Consider the following 16,271-nt stretch of genomic DNA (forward strand, 5'->3'; position numbering starts at 1 on the left):
TCAGATAATTCTAATTAATCATTCTTTTCTTTCATGTTTTTTAATCACCCATTAACATTGCAATGTCTCCTCAAATTGAAAAACTAAGGAGTTGGCTTAAATGCAAATAGAACCACAGAAGAGGCAACATAAATGAACAAATGAGTCCAGGTAGTCAGTGTTTGCCAATAATTAAAGGGGTAGCTTCTTTCAGCCAAGCTCTAGCCACTTTCTGCAACGGGAAATGTAAACCTAATGATATCAGATCTTCCGGTTTTCAAAAGAAGTTGGAAATCTGCATTTTTATGCAAAAATCTCCTTACTTTTAAATATTGGCTTTTTAAAAAATTTGGGGGCTTCCCTGGTGGCACAGTGGTTAAGAATCTGCCTGCCAATGCAGGGGACACGGGTTCGGGCCCTGGTCCGGGAAGATCCCACATGCCGCGGAGCAACTAAGCCCGTGCGCCACAACTACTGAGCCTGTGCTTTAGAGCCCATGCGCCGCAACTACTGAAGCCCATGAGCTACAACTACTGAGCCCATGAGCCACAACTACTGAAGCCCACGTGCCTAGAGCCCGTGCTCCGCAACAAGAGAAGCCACCTCAATGAGAAGCCCACGCACTGCCACAAAGAGTAGCCCCCGCTCACCGCAACTAGAGAAAGGCTTTGCGCAGCAATGAAGACCCAACGCAGCCAAAATTAATAAATTTATAAAAATTAAAAAAAAAAATTGGCCCCAAAGCACATGCCTATAGCTGGATCCAGTCAGCTGGTCTCCAGTTTGCAACCCCTGACTTACGCAGAAATTTCTGTCTTTACATCGTTCTAAGATATCATCACAGATCTGTGGTTACAGAAGCCCTGAGTAGAATGGGATCAGAAGGAGCGGAATGTGCCATGTTTGCAGTGGATCATCCACTCCCTGCCACCGCACCTTGGATGAAATCCTATGACAGCACTACTTTATTTGTGTAGAAGTCTGTCTACAACCACCAGACTGGAAACTTCTTGTAGGCAAGGCCACACCTTATTCATCTTAGTTTCCCCAGCACTTGGCACATGAAAAGCACAAAATAAATATACTCAAATTAATAAGTGAATGAATAAACAAACACCAAATGAATGTAATCTCTGATGTCAATCCCCCTCTAACCTTTTTTCTCCAACATGGAACTTGGTGAAAAAGAGTATTTCCAGTGACTCCACATTTCAAAACTGAGTTGCTCTATACCTGAGCAGAAGTAATGGCTGTATATATTGGTTAAGCCAATTTGGGGCAGACTTTCTAAATTTCAATTGCTGGATTAAAGCCAGGAAACAAGTATCTGAAATTAATTAACATTAATTTCTTCTTTGCCATATAAGACAGAAAAGAAGTCTCAAGAGGGTAGAAGGAACAGGGAATGAAGAAGAAGGGAGTCTCCATTCTGTGACTATGTGATAATAAAAGATCGTGTAGTCGTGTTGTGAACAGCTTAGTCTCTACAGGTGTTCTGGTTGTTGTTTTACCTGCACTTGAGGAAGCCATTTCTTTTCTACTGGATGCCTCCCTGTAGATGACATGGCAAGTGGAGATTTGAAGGGGGCAGAAGAGTATCCAGGGGAGTTAAGTGGTAAGAACAAAAAGGAAAGTTCATTCCATGCCGTTTCTGTGCAAATGGGAATGCTTTCTGCCCAGGTTAAAAGGAGGCCTGATTGGAAGGTGGGGGTGGGATGGATTGGGGTTGACATATATACACTACTATGTATAAAATAGATAACTAATGAGAACAGACTGTAAAGCACAGGAAACTCTACTCACTGCTCTGTGGTGACCTAAATGGGAAGGAAATCCAAGGAAGAGAGGATATACGTATACATGTGGCTGATTCACTTTGCTGTACAGCAGAAACTAACACAACATTGTAAAGCAACTATATGCCAATTAAAAAAAAAAAAGAAATTCTACAACTTCAAAGTGCAATTTAAAAAACACACATGTAAGGATAAATAACATTAGAAATAAATGGACTTAAATATGAAAAAAAAAATGCAGGCCTGGTATACCATCCCTGTCAACTAGCCAATATTTCTACTCTGCCTTCTCTCCTTTCCATACACACACTGTTCAATATGCTTTGGAGTCTAAACTTTTTCTTCAATACAATCCTTGGAACAAAAATGTATACTCTGTATCTATGTACACCAAATTTATAATCTTGGCTATAAAAACTATTTCTGGGTAACTTTTATAGAACTCAGTGGGCACTTATAGCTTAATTATCACCAAGCAAGTATGAACCATAAATAAGCTTTCTACCATGTGTGGACTTTGGCAATGCCAAATGTGTGGACTTCATTTAACCACTGTGGAAGGCTTAAATTATCTGAACCAATACTTGGGTCCCATGAGCTGACAACTATGAATAATGTCCCAAGGATGATATAAGAGAATATGTGTAATAGGAACAGCTTGGGAAAGTCATGATACCAAAGTAAGCAGGTAAGTGTACAAAGAAGAAAAGCTTGAGGGCCTGGTTCTAGGAGTAAAACACAGAAACATACTTACCAGAATAGATGGTAAGGTTTCCTGAAGACTTGAACTTTGGGTGTTCCAAACTTGGTCTTCACTTTGGGGAAGTAAAACTCCTCTCACTAAAGAAAGAGTAACATTAAAGAACATTTTTAGTTGAGACACAATTGTACTTGAGGTTCAGGGACAACTAAAAACCAAGTTTTTCCTTTTTATAGCTTACATTTGGGTAGAACAGATGGGGAGTCGCTTAGAAAATGCTTGATACTTTATTCAAATATTGTACTTATATTAGCACAACCTGTCTAAATTATAAGACTCCAACATAAAATAAATATTCTCCCCATCATTACATATAGGACACTCCTATATTATTTTCTTTCCTTTCTCAAGCAATTTTTTACTCTTTTCAAGATTCCTATGAAGTAGTTGCTTTAAAACTGATTTTTTTCATTTTAATAACAAAGTTGAACTGAAATTCCAACTCATTTAGTTGATGCTAAAAATGGAGAAAATTATGCAAAACTATTTCCTTTTTGGCAGAAAGTGCCTTTGAAAAAAGGGGTAAGACACCAGAGAGTTTATCACTATACCAATACTAAGCCATAAAGTTAACAGAGTAGATTGTATAATTTAATTCAATAAGATTTACTGAATCCTTGCTAGTTACCATGGACTTTGATGAGATTGAGGCTATAAATATTAATAAAGTCAAGTTTCTTTTGTGGAACTGTTCCCTATGTCACAGATAAATACATATTATAAAACAATATGAAGGACATTTATATAATGTATGTGAACACAGACAAAAAAGAAAATGATTTTGCCTGGAGGAGAGAAGGAATCAATAAAAGCTAAAAAGAAAGGATTGTCAGCAAGGTGATCTGGTGCATACACAAAAACAGAAGCAGAATCTCTCTTAATTCACCTGTTCACTGACATAAAGGGATCAAACAGAAGTCAAAGACCCTATTTTTGGAAAATGTAAGTATTTTCCAAAATTCTTTCTCAACTGTGTATTCAGTTATCTTGTCTTCTATGGAAAACGAGTAGCATGAGATCAAAGATGAACATATCTTTTAAGATGATTGAGTCACCTAGAAAGCTGCAGCCATTCAGAACTCTGAAGCTGGCAAAACAAACAGAAATGGATTTTAGGAATAAAATTCTGAGCAGTTGAAATGTACATCTACTGAAAGGTCAAAGCACCTGAATTAGTTTGTACTGGATATCCTAAAGCTTTTGTTAAACTTGCTTGGAAATTCTGAGAGAACTGCTGACCTCTTTTTTAGGACACCTTCTAGGAAGTAGCTCCACCCCAGGCTCCACATAAAAGGAAGACCTCACTATGTTGTTTATGGATTTAGTTTCCTAAACAACCTCATTTTGCCTATGGCATATCTTAATCCTCATGCCATTCTTCCACCAGAAACCCCTGATTGATCTACCCAAATTATCTGCATGGCTAAAGCGCCATTCATATCAGGATGGCTTCTCTCTCATGCAGTCTAGAGAGTGCCAGAACCATATATATTTTTGGAAATTAGTTTTCCCAGAATATATTGGAAAAGAAACTAAAACTGTACAAGGACTTAATGGTTATCCAACTTACCATCAATAAGCTGAAGGGAGTCAGGATCCAGATTCAAAGAGGAGGTCCCCAGCAAAACATTCTGGTGCAGTGTCTCAGCAATATAATCTCTGAAGTTACTAATTGTATAAACAGCAGTAGGCTTATCATCCAATTCCACAAGACCATGGTTCTCCACCTTGTTGGAGTGAAGGCTAATTAGGTCCCAGGTGGTATTGCTGATGGCATCACCATTGAAGGTAACTGCATAGTGAACATCTATGCCACTATGGATGAAAAGAGAAACAGATTAGGTCCCACCAAGGAAACACAAAGAAAGGAGCTTTGAACCCACCAAGAACAAACATTAGACCTAGAGGGAGAGTCTCAAAAAGCATGGATTCCATCACCATTCTCTGAAGACTCTGGGCAACCTTTAGCCATCCCCTTCTTCCCAGAGAACAGAGGGTTATAGATCTAAGAACGTGGAAAGGGGTCTAAGGAGGCTGCAGAGTCAACCCTGCACAATACCTGAGCATATTCTTCCCCCATGTTCTCACCCCTTCAAAGCCAACTGCTCCTTTTCCCTATCAGCCTGCTTCCTTCTTTCCCTGTTAGCCTTTTTCCTACCTGATTTAAAAGAACAAAACAAAACAAAACCCTCTAACTCTACTCAACAATGGGAAATCCTCTCATATCTCTTTATTACTGTTGCTGGATGAATTATGTACTCCACAATGGGGAGTGAAGCAATGAAGAAGCTTAATTACTATGAACTAAAACATAGTTGCCTATTGTGAAAGGAAAATATGAAATATTTGGAGATAAAGCAAATTGATGATGTTTTTTAAAATATCATGCTAGAATATTTTCTAATAAGACAGTTATCTAAGTCTCTCAGGAGACATACTTTTGTTTTATAGCACAGACAATTTACAGTCCTATAAAGTTTAATAGTGAATTGTAAAAAAAAAACCTACTAAAATGTGATGGGTTTTTTGGCCTGATAGGAACGATAAATCCAAAGTTTATGATTTTACTAACCTGTAGGGCATTTAGCAATGTTGTATCTAACTTAACAATCCTTTTCCAATTAACTATATATACTTCTTTCAAATGCTCTAGAAACTAGCTCTCATTTTTCTGCTGGTTCCCTCCTTAATGTGCTGAATAAAAGTTTGACAAGTGCTAAGAAATAACTTTGTCTAGGAATGGGGCCTTTTCACTATCTTTCCACAAGCAAAAAAAGAGATTTCTTGGAATAAAGGATAAAGTGAAAATAATTAGTAGGAGATGATATGTCATTTGATATTTTCTTAGTCATTTTAAAGAAACATCAGAATATAAAATTTTTAAGCCAATAGAATTACTCCTTCTAGACACTCAGATTTATCTAACAGCTAAAAACTAACACTTTTGTAAGTGCTTACAATGTGACAGGTATTTCACAGGCTTTAATCTCACTTAATATTCATAATAACCTTATGAAGGTTTTATTACCTTCAGATTATTATTAAGAAACCGAGCTTTAAAGAAGTTAAAAGACTTGCCTAAAATTTCACCATATATAAGGGATAGATAGAGTCAAGATTCAAACACGGATCTGTCTGACTCCAGTACCTGTATTCTGAACTACTTTGCTATACTCTCAGTAACTTTAATTAAACTATTACCAGAAAAAAGTCATTATGAGAATGGCTTTGCTCTACTCATCATTCTGGCTTCCAGCCAGTCTATGAGACACAGCCATCAGAGGCAGTACCCAGCAAGCCACACCAAGATCCTTCCAGAGGAAAGGAGAATACCACCCTCCCAAAGATAAACCACTGAAGGCAGATGTGCAATGGAAATAATCTGCCACCTTCAGACATTCTATAGGAGCAAAATGATGCCCAAAGCAAAGCACTCAAATAAATTAAGCACTTCCTCCTCTGAGCTCACTTATATATTCCTTGATTACAGCCTTTGCTGTTTTGTAAAAAGATTCTGTTTACAGTGACTGCCTTGCAGTCTCTCCTTGAGTTTCTATCTCCAATGTTTGGCTTGGTACCTGGCATTAAGTGCCTATCAAATTAACAGAAATCTATACCTGCCTGAATATAAAGAGAAAACTGCAGCCTAATTAAGGTATTCATATATCTCAAAAAAAAGTGTCAGGATAATGAGAAGTGTCTCATAGAGTCTAGAAAAAGGGTTAGTCAACTAATTTATGCTACCATTAGTGAAAAGTTTCTGATCAGTGTATTGTGCCTTCCTTGTAACACAGATCCCTAGATTGGAGACAGCTACAACAGGCTAGCATGACTTTGATACTGGCCATTAGGATCACCCAACCTCCTTTCTCTGATCTCAAGCTTGCAAAAGGAACTTTTGATTATAATTCCCTACAGATTGTCCTATGGGGAAAGAACGCATGAGCTAAGCCAATGCAATAACTAGTCAGTTGGCAGATATATTTCTTGCTTTAAATAGATCAATCAGCATTGTATTTTGTGGTTTGGTAAGCATAAATTGGTCTCAAGAGACCTCTCCTTCCTGGGAACACTGGCAGCTCTGGTCTTGTCCAGGGCCTACAGGGGAAGCCATGAAGGTGTTACCCCTCACCTGCCACAGAAGCAGCCAGGCATGATACGATGTTCCTGTCCCACTCTAAGGTCAGTAAGGTTTTCCTCCCAGATCTGATAAGCTACCACTTCCAGCAGGGTGGTTTAGGGAGCTTTAAAGTGGTAATTGAGCATTTTGACACCCAGATGCCCTACTAAGTGGCGAGACATCTGCTTGTCATCTGTAAATTCCCTCAAACCCTTAATTTTTCATATCATAATATGTTGATTCATGAGTAATTCCTGATCTCCTTTTGTAAAGAAATAAATTCAGTAAAACATGCTAAAATAACCAAATGATGGTCCCAATGTGAAATAAAATAGTATGAGGGACACTTACTGGTCAGAACTTACCACACCACATGTGTCTCAAGCATTTAGGACACAATACCTGGCTCATAGCAGTTCACTAAATACTTTTGAAAATAATGAAAAAACAAACGGTCAATTTTATTCAGGAATGCAGGCAGATAAGACCATTGAATTTGTGCCACTTAAATGACAGTATGTGATACTCCTGACTTAACCTGAAGGGTTTTTAAGTCTCTAAATATGAAAGAGTAATTTTTCACCCTAAAGAGCATGCATATTATCCTCATACATTCGTGTCTTCTGGGTAATGATTTTAGGGACACTGCTTCACAGCCAGAACACAACTCTGTGAGGATGTGCATGCTCTTTCCAAGCTCTGTGGGTGGGATGGACCATGCCTACATCTCCAGAAAGGTGAGCTTCTCCTTGGGATCTATGCCCAACCTATTAACATGTTAATATGGCTCTAAGACTCTAAGGCTCTAAGGAAGTGGTGATAAGGGAAAAAATGGAGAAGAAGAAAAGGCTGTGCCAGTTAGCACTTGAGCTACAAAGAAAATCAGACAAGGCTACAAAGAAAATCAGACAAGGAGAGTCAAGCCTTTACTGACAGCCTACCATGTGCTTTGCATGACTTTTAAATAGCATAGGGAGAAGACCAAGAGAAATGTTCCTGGATCAAGAAATCTGAGCAAACCAGGCAGTCTGGGGTAGATCACTAGGCTTACTCTTTACCGGCAAAATATAATTTGTCTCCCAATGTTTCCCTTGGACTTCTAAAAATAACACTTCTAATATCATCTACCTTGTCTAGTAAGGATAAATTCTTTAAAGAAGATAAAATGCCTCACAGAGATACTGCAATTTATTACCAAGTTTTTGTCCTGGAAAGAGAACTCAAAGTAATGCTTGAGGTATCAGAAAACCATTTATTCTCAGATCGGAGAACTTCAGCATGACCCAGAACAGACTTAGTTCTGGCATGGTAAATGGAATACAGAGACATCTCAGGATGAGGAACAGAATAAAAGCCAAGAGTAAAAGAAAGTACGTAAGACGCAGAATACACACTGGTGACAAAACATTATCTGACTGAAGAAAGCTATGCTGGCTCTCTGCACTCAGCAACTCCAAGTTAACCAACCATCACCATAGTACCATCATCTTTCATCTACTAAACTGAAACAACTGCTATGTAGAGGAAAGTTTCTCTGTCTGACTGCTATTTCCAGAGACATCAATCATGTGGAGGTGAAATTTACCCTTATTCCTCACCTCTAATGCCCTGATTGGCTGTTTGATGTGTGCAGGTTTTAAATAGAAAAAATAATGATACCACATCTCGTGACAACTGATCAAACTAAAGATATTTCAGAGAAACTCAGACATCCCTTCTTCTCTCATACTTCTATTAGGAAGAAGGTGCATACTTACAAGGCCTGGAGCTGAATTTTTGAAGTGTGTATACCAGGCAGATATTTTGTTTATTCACTTCAAATGGGTCCTAATAACTTAAAATAATGTGTGCATCTTGAAAGAGGTACAAAGCAAATAGAAAATTTCATGTGTATATAAATGCTTATGGAGAGAGAGAGGGGTGTTACATATTATATAAATAGACTATTTCTGTGCCACACATTCATTCACACACAGCTCAAAATAAAAGTATACCAGAAAGTTATGAATAAACTCCACCAACTGGTTAATATCTGACAATACTAAACAATTTTAGAAACTGTACTTAGGTTAACAATTCTATCATAAAATCTAATGGTTTCATATTGAATTGTTGTCTGTGTCCCGATGGAGAACTTAGCACTCCGCAACTGAATACCATTCTTTGATCACAGGATTAACATCAGAATTCGGGTTGTTTTAACATTCTAATCTCCCCAGCAATTAAACAATCTTTTGGTTGAATATTGACCATCAACACATATACCTATAATATAAACACAGAGCAGTCTGCATATACTAAGAGTACAGAAACCCAAATCCTGATTACTTTGGGCAAAATATCTGATACCCTCTAGTCACGTAAGCTACGGCAAATCAGTTTGCCTCTCTAAGGCAAAATTGCCTCACCTCCAAAAGGAGAATGAATATTTTCACTATCTTACAGGGATATAAGAAAATAAAATGAAAAAATAAAAGAACCCGTACTTTGACATATCTCTGAAAGCACTTTTAATTAGACTGTGTTCCTAGATGATGGAGACCAACAGTTATTCATTTTTGCAGGCACAAGGTTTGCCCAATTAGCAGACACTTAGTGAATATTTGCTAAAATAATATAAATGAAAATGAGGAAGTCAGAAAGCCCTTTTCAAATATATTATATTTATATCTTATATAAATGAAGGCATAATGACATGGATTGACCTGGAGTGTATTACATTTAGTGAAATAAGTCAGACAGAGAAAGATTACTCTATGTTAACATTTATATGTGGAATCTGAAAAATAAAATAATCGAATGAATATAACAAAACAGAAACTGACTCACAGATATAGAGAACAAACTAGTAGTTACCAGTGGGATGAGGAAAGGGAGGAGGGGCAAGATAGGGGTAGAGGATTAAGAAATACAAACTACTATGTATAAAATAAATAAGCTACAAGGATATATCGTACAGCACAGGGAATATAGCTAATATTTCATAATAACTTTAAATGGAATATAATCTATAAAAATACTGAGTCACTATGTTCCACACCTGAAACTAATATAATACTGTAAATCAACTATACTTCAATAAAAAAATAAAAATATTTTAAAAAGATATTACAATGAAGAAATATTACCGTATCTCTAAACATCTCTGTACTTAGCTTATGAATTTGCTTCATGTTTTCTATATTATGGTTATCAATCTTTCAAGAGAAAGTAAATTTTAAATAAAGTTGAGTTCAAAGATAAAATGACAAGCAACCTTCACAAGGGGAATTGACTATGTTTTTATATTATGCTTCTAAGAAGTTCCAGAGAGCAGCTGTTTTCACAAATGAACTATGATAGAGATCAGCTTTCTCCCTTTCATTTACCACTTAAAATGACACTTGATTATATTATTCAATGACAATAGTATACTTGAAAGTGTTTTCATTAATGCCAGTTTTTATTCCAATTTTAAATTAAGTATAACTCAATATTTTAAAGTATTTGTCATAGGCTATATTGTACAGCACAGGGAATATAGCCAATATTTTACAATAACTATAAATGGAGTATAGCCTTTAAAAATTGTGAATCACTATGTTGTACACGTGAAACTTATATAAAATTGTAAATCAGGGCTTCCCTGGTGGTGCAGTGATTGAGAGTCTACCTGCTGATGCAGGGGAAACGGGTTCGTGCCCCAGTCTGGGAAGATCCCACATGCCACGGAGCGGCTAGGCCCGTGAGCCATGGCCGCTGAGCCTGCGCATCCAGAGCCTGTGCTCCGCAACGGGAGAGGCCACAACAGTGAGAGGCCCACATACCGCCAAAAAGAAAAAAAAAAATTGTAAATCAACTATACCTCAAAAATTTTTTTTTGATTTAAAACTAAATAAAAATAGATTAAAAAATAAAAGTACTTGTCAGTCAGCAGCCTATGACAGAAGTCTGTAAACTACAGCCTGTGAGCTAAATCCAGCCCACTGTCCATGAGTTAATGGATTTTATATTTTAAATGGTTGAAAAAAATCAAAATAACAATATTTTGTGACGTGAAGATCACATGAAATTGACATTTCAGGGTCCATGAATAAGTTTTATTGGAACACAGCCACGCTCATTCATTTTCAATATATTGCTTACATCTACTTTCATCTGATACTGACAGAGATGAGTAGATGCGACAGAGGCTGTATAGTGTGAAAAGGTTTGAAATATTTACTATCTGACTCTTAACAAAAAAATGTTGGCCAACTCATCTGTAAGGAGATGAACAGTGATATTGGAAGTAATAAAGAAATTAAGCCACACTCCCTTGGACCTTGGGCTACCATATTTTCTGAACTACCTCCTCATTAGGTGGACAGTATAGAAAGAGTCAAAAGTTACTCTACCTGCCATTTTCCTTAGGGGATCTGAAAACAAAAATGGAAAGTGTTAAGCAGAGTTTAAGAGCGTTATAATTGTCATATAATTCATCAAACTACAAGTTCTTAATGTATTTCCTCTGAAATGTTTCTTTAAATGAAAATGCTTGTATATACTAGATAATGAAAAATTCCTGTACATTGAAGGAAGATAGCAAAGGTGGAGAAAATATTCTATTTTAAAGTCAATAGTCTTTACTGTCTTCAAACTTGTTAAAAATACTTTTAAACAATTAATATATGGTTATCTCTTTATAAATAAACTTTTTTTCAGTAGATCAGCAGAGAACTCCAGCTATTGGCACTAACAAAATTGGGAATACTTTTGGGGGGATACAATGTGTTATGTGGTATTAAAATGAATAAAAGAAAATCAGATGGTATATAGTAAGGTTCTAAGGGGTTGGGAAAGGTCAGGACTGACTAACTTATAGGATATTGCATAGCCTTTAATATTTATTTATTTAGTATTTATTTATTTAATATTTATTTATTTAATGTAGTAGAACTTCCCATGTGCTATGCATTTTACAAAAATTAATTCATTTAATCCTCATGAAAACTTATTAAGGACCATGAACATCCCCATATTACAGGTAAAGAAACTGAGAAACAAAACAACTAAATAATGTACCCAAAGCATTTAAAAGTATTTTTTAATAAAGCAGGATTAATATAAATTGTATAAATTATCTTTTTTATACAAAGGAGAAGTTAAGGCTTGTTAATTTATCCAAAACCATCCAGCCAGCAGTGCCAAAGGCAGGATTTAAACCTAGACAAGTTGATCCCAAAGGCCAAGTTGCCTTTCAAGTGCTGCCAAATGAGAGAGGACTTCAAAAGCCTCACCTTCTCAGGCTCTCATGTGAGCTTTAGTCATAGCTGGAGGCAAGTATCCTGTGCAAAGGGCTAAGGCTGAACTGGGAGACAGGTCGTGGTGTGAGAGTAGGTGGAGGGTCAATTTACCATGCTTGCCCTCGCCCCTGCACCAATAATTAGCCGAGTGTCCTTAGATAAAATACTTAAATTCCCTGCGCTCTGGTTTCCTTGTCAGAAAAAAAGGAGGATAACAGTAAGTATTTCACAGCATGGCTGTTGGGATTAAATGAATTAATATAAATACTGGCACACTGTGCTCATAAGTGCTTGCTATTATTTCTGGAAAACCCAGAAGTTGTGACAAGACTATGCCAAAGATGCATACACTGTTAATTATGCTCATGCTCCCCTGCATCCAACAGGTGGGCCACAGCTACCACCCACACGCTCCAAACCTTCAGAGGACTCAGTCTAGCACAGAGGTTAAGAGCGAGAGCTATAAAGTCAGCCACTTTGTTTCAAAATCCCTCTTATGCTCTAACTTAAAAACTCTCTGACCTTGGGCTAATACTTCATCCTTTTAAACCTGTTTGCTCCTCTGCAAAATAAGTATTAATAATGATATTTTTGCTGAAAGAGTTGACGATTATGTGAGCTCAGGAATGTGAAGCGGCCAGAAGTATTCACTCAGTAAATGTTCACAAGTATTATGCTGCAGGTCGTAAGTAGGGAAGAAATGTCTTAAAAAGAGGTGTCTGGGGCTTCCCTGGTGGCGCACTGGTTGACAGTCCGCCTGCCGATGCAGGGGACACGGGTTCGCGCCCCGGTCCGGGAAGATCCCACATGCCGCGGAGCGGCTGGGCCCGTGAGCCATGGCTGCTGAGCCTGCGCGTCCGGAGCCTGTGCTCCGCAACGGGAGAGGCCACACCAGTGAGAGGCCCGCATATCGCAAAAAAAAAAAAAAGAGGTGTCTGATTTACCCAGAAGTGTTATGTTGATGAACACATCCCTTCCAGAGCGGCCATACACGGAGACGTCAAAGTCACCTTAGTGTAGCACTGACGAGCATTAGGAGCACGCTGAGGTCACATCTAATCTGACTTCAGGCTCCCTTCAGTGCCAAATAAAAGCAGTGTGACTTGTCAGCAGCAAGCTGGGGGGACATGAATTCCTAAGTTCTTACCCTGGCCCAACTACAATTTAATATATCTCCTTGAATATATTATTTTGCCTTTTTCTGACTCAGTTTCTTCATCTGAAAAACCAGCATTAGGAACATGAATTTATAGGGTTGACATATACACACTACTATATATAAAAGAGATGACTAATAAGGACCTACTGTATAGCACAGGGAACTCTACTCAATACTCTGTAATGGCCTATATGGGAAAAGAATCTAAAAAAGAGTGGATATATGTATATGTATAACTGATTCACTTTGTGGTACACCTAGAACTAACACATTATAAATCAACTATACCCTAATAAAATTTTAAAAAATAAAATTTTTAAAAAGGAATATGAATTTAACAGAATAGTATTGAATTACAGTATTCACATCATTTTGAATCATTGTTAGAGTATACATAATAAACACAAAACGATATTCCATTTGAAATAAAGAGTTCCACAAAACATGTGCATTTTTAAAGTCTATTTACCTAAAGTCAAGTACATGAATGTCCTTGTAGCCCAGTAGCCCAGTAAATGCATCTTCCACCTGTTAAAAATAAAAATAAACTTTATAGCTATGTAGAAATGTAAAAAAAGTACATAGAAAAAATGCTTTTAAGAGTCGAATATAAAGTGCCCTGTTTACAGCCATTAGAAGCTTGTACACACATATGGATATATGTGGATCAGAAAGTTAAGAAAATTATAATTGTTACAATGTTAGAAAATAGTTTTTACATCACTGGCACATTTTCCTTTTTCATTTTGATTTTTAAGGTTTTGATGTGCTTTAATATTAATTTTTTCCAAATTATAAAAAACACACTTCTATTGGCAAAGCACTGTTTTTTCCCTTATGTTATGAAATGTGAAAAAAGGACGGGTTTCAAAGAAACTGTAATAACATTTTTTAATGTAATTATATGGATTAGAAGTCTGGCCACACATGGACATATATACACTACCAAACGTAAAATCGATAGCTAGTGGAAAGCAGCTGCATAGCACAGGGAGATCAACTTGGTGCTTTGTGACCACCTGGAGGGGTGGGATAGGGAGGGTGGGAGGGAGACGCAAGAGGGAAGAGATATGGGGATATATGTATATGTATAGCTGATTCACTTTGTTATAAAGCAGAAACTAACACACTATTGTAAAGCAATTATACTCCAATAAAGATGTTAAAAAAGAAAGAAATCTGGCCACAGCACACACGCTAACACACAGTCAGGTGCTCATTTCCTCTAAGTGTAAAATGTCTGGTGGCATCTGTTTCCTACTCCTACAACACAAGGGACTGTGAACACAGCTAACTTAAGAAAGAAATCTGCAGACCTGGGCTTAGGCCTTGTTGACTGCTTGTCACGAAGGAGGTTATAAAGCAGTAACTGGTCAAAAGATCAATTTATGAGCATCACAACTGCAGGAACCAGTTTTATCTCTGAGTTTTTAAAATCAAGCCACATAAATCAATATAAGCTCAGTGACTAGAGTGGGGGGAAATGCTAGATTGGACCAAATACCTAAAAAAATCAGTTATGCATAAATACATATTTAACAAAATCAAACATTTTATTCACAACATTTCAGAAGGTGACAATCTCACCAGATGAGTCACTAGGGGGCCGACACTAGAACAAGAGAAGTTGTTAGTGACATCTCTGGGCATCTGCTTTTAAAACCAAGTCCACATATAATCAGGAGAATGGGATTTTCTTAAAATCTTGGTTCACCGAAGATATTCATGCCTTGCAGATAAAGAATCCAAACATGTGAAACTTTTTAGCTATAATAATTGCCTTGTTTCATTCTCTGAAAGAAAACTAAGAAGTACTATTAATTCTCGGAGGATGAGGCTGGGGATAGAATCTGCAGCACTAGGAATCCAAAGACTGAGGGTTAGTGCCAGCTGTTTTTACTGGCAGAGTGGCCAGGCACAAGTCTTCTTTCATATGATTAATGCTGCCCTGCCCACCAACCACATTAGTTTTTGTAAGGTTAAAATGAATGTAGCTGAAAGTACTCCATTAATTGCAAAATGCTGTACAAGTGCATGTTATTATTAATACTAAACCCAACTCATCTGGGGTTTTGCCATCTCTTGATTCAAATACATATATGTATTCTAATTAATCATACCCAGTTAGCTATGTACAGGTACCCAGTTGTAATAAAGTCATTCCACTTTATTAACATCAAGATTAGTAACAGGTACAATTTACTGAGTGACTGCTATGTACCTGGCGCTTTGATATAACATTACTTCTAATCCTTTCAACAATACCAAGAGATACATATCTTTCCCATTATATGGTTGAGAAAACTGAGACTCTGAGATGTCAACTAATTTGTCCAGATCATGCATTTGGTAAGTGACTGAATCCAAATTTGTTCAATCCCCAATCTTTCTACTGAAATACATGCCTCATCCTCTTTCCCCTGATAAATATGGTTTTAAAATTGGGACCAGGACTGGGAAAACTGTGAGGCTCACCACAACTTCTCACCTGAATTAAAATGAAGGGGACTCTGTATTGATATAAAGGAAGGAACACTTTCAAAGGAAGGAGGAGACCTGATTTTCCCTTCTACTTCTAGAAGCTGAAATGAAATGACCATGAACAAGTTACTTGCCCTCCTGGGTTTCATCTATAAAACGGAGATGATTACCCACACGGCTGCTGTTAGCAAATGGACATACAGCAGGATGCAGAACACAAAGCACTATGCGAGGACACTGTGTTGATTCCGTGTCTGTTGTCAGGTATCCACACTCCCAAGCCTATCACAATGACCTTTCCCTCTCTGATGTCATTCTTGGTGATGTCCCAAGTTTATCTTACTCTTCTCCTCATAAAAAATAAAAATAATAATAAAAAAAAATTTAACGGCTCCTGAACCTCAATCCTCCCAAGCAGGCTTTCTTTTTCCCTGTGTCTTGCAATATTACCTAAGAAATAATATTGAAGGAACAATTCCTGTGACTGTGTCCTGAAGGGAGAGAGCTTGAGGGCCTCCTTCAGTTTGCAGTAAACATGGAGACAGGACCTTTCAGAGACATGACCCTGACCCTGCAGTTCCATACAAAGAAGTGGCTATTCGTAAACATTTTATTCCAGGTAAAAGGACGGAGATATAGAAAAAGGCCAGAGAAGGAACGGATCCTTCATCACCCTCAAATCACCTCAAGCCAATAGCTACCTATACCTCAT

At 37.4% G+C, this 16,271-nt stretch overlaps 1 protein-coding gene across 5 annotated transcripts in view; it reads right to left on the reverse strand.

Moving 5' to 3' along the window:
- IMPG2 (interphotoreceptor matrix proteoglycan 2) overlaps positions 1-16,271 on the reverse strand; it is a 70,943-nt gene that overhangs the window by 22,278 nt on the left and 32,394 nt on the right. For all 5 annotated transcript variants that reach the window (XM_024759192.1, XM_024759191.1, XM_024759190.1 and 2 more), the window contains 4 exons: positions 13,548-13,606; positions 11,032-11,052; positions 4,106-4,350; positions 2,530-2,615 (listed from right to left, as the gene is read on the reverse strand). In XM_024759192.1, the coding sequence (XP_024614960.1) occupies positions 2,530-2,615; positions 4,106-4,350; positions 11,032-11,052; positions 13,548-13,606 (411 nt within the window). The remainder of the gene's footprint in view (positions 1-2,529; positions 2,616-4,105; positions 4,351-11,031; positions 11,053-13,547; positions 13,607-16,271) is intronic.

Source organism: Neophocaena asiaeorientalis, unplaced genomic scaffold (genome assembly GCF_003031525.2).
Source record: "Neophocaena asiaeorientalis asiaeorientalis breed wild unplaced genomic scaffold, Neophocaena_asiaeorientalis_V1.1 scaffold197, whole genome shotgun sequence".
Taxonomy (NCBI): Eukaryota; Metazoa; Chordata; class Mammalia; order Artiodactyla; family Phocoenidae; genus Neophocaena; species Neophocaena asiaeorientalis.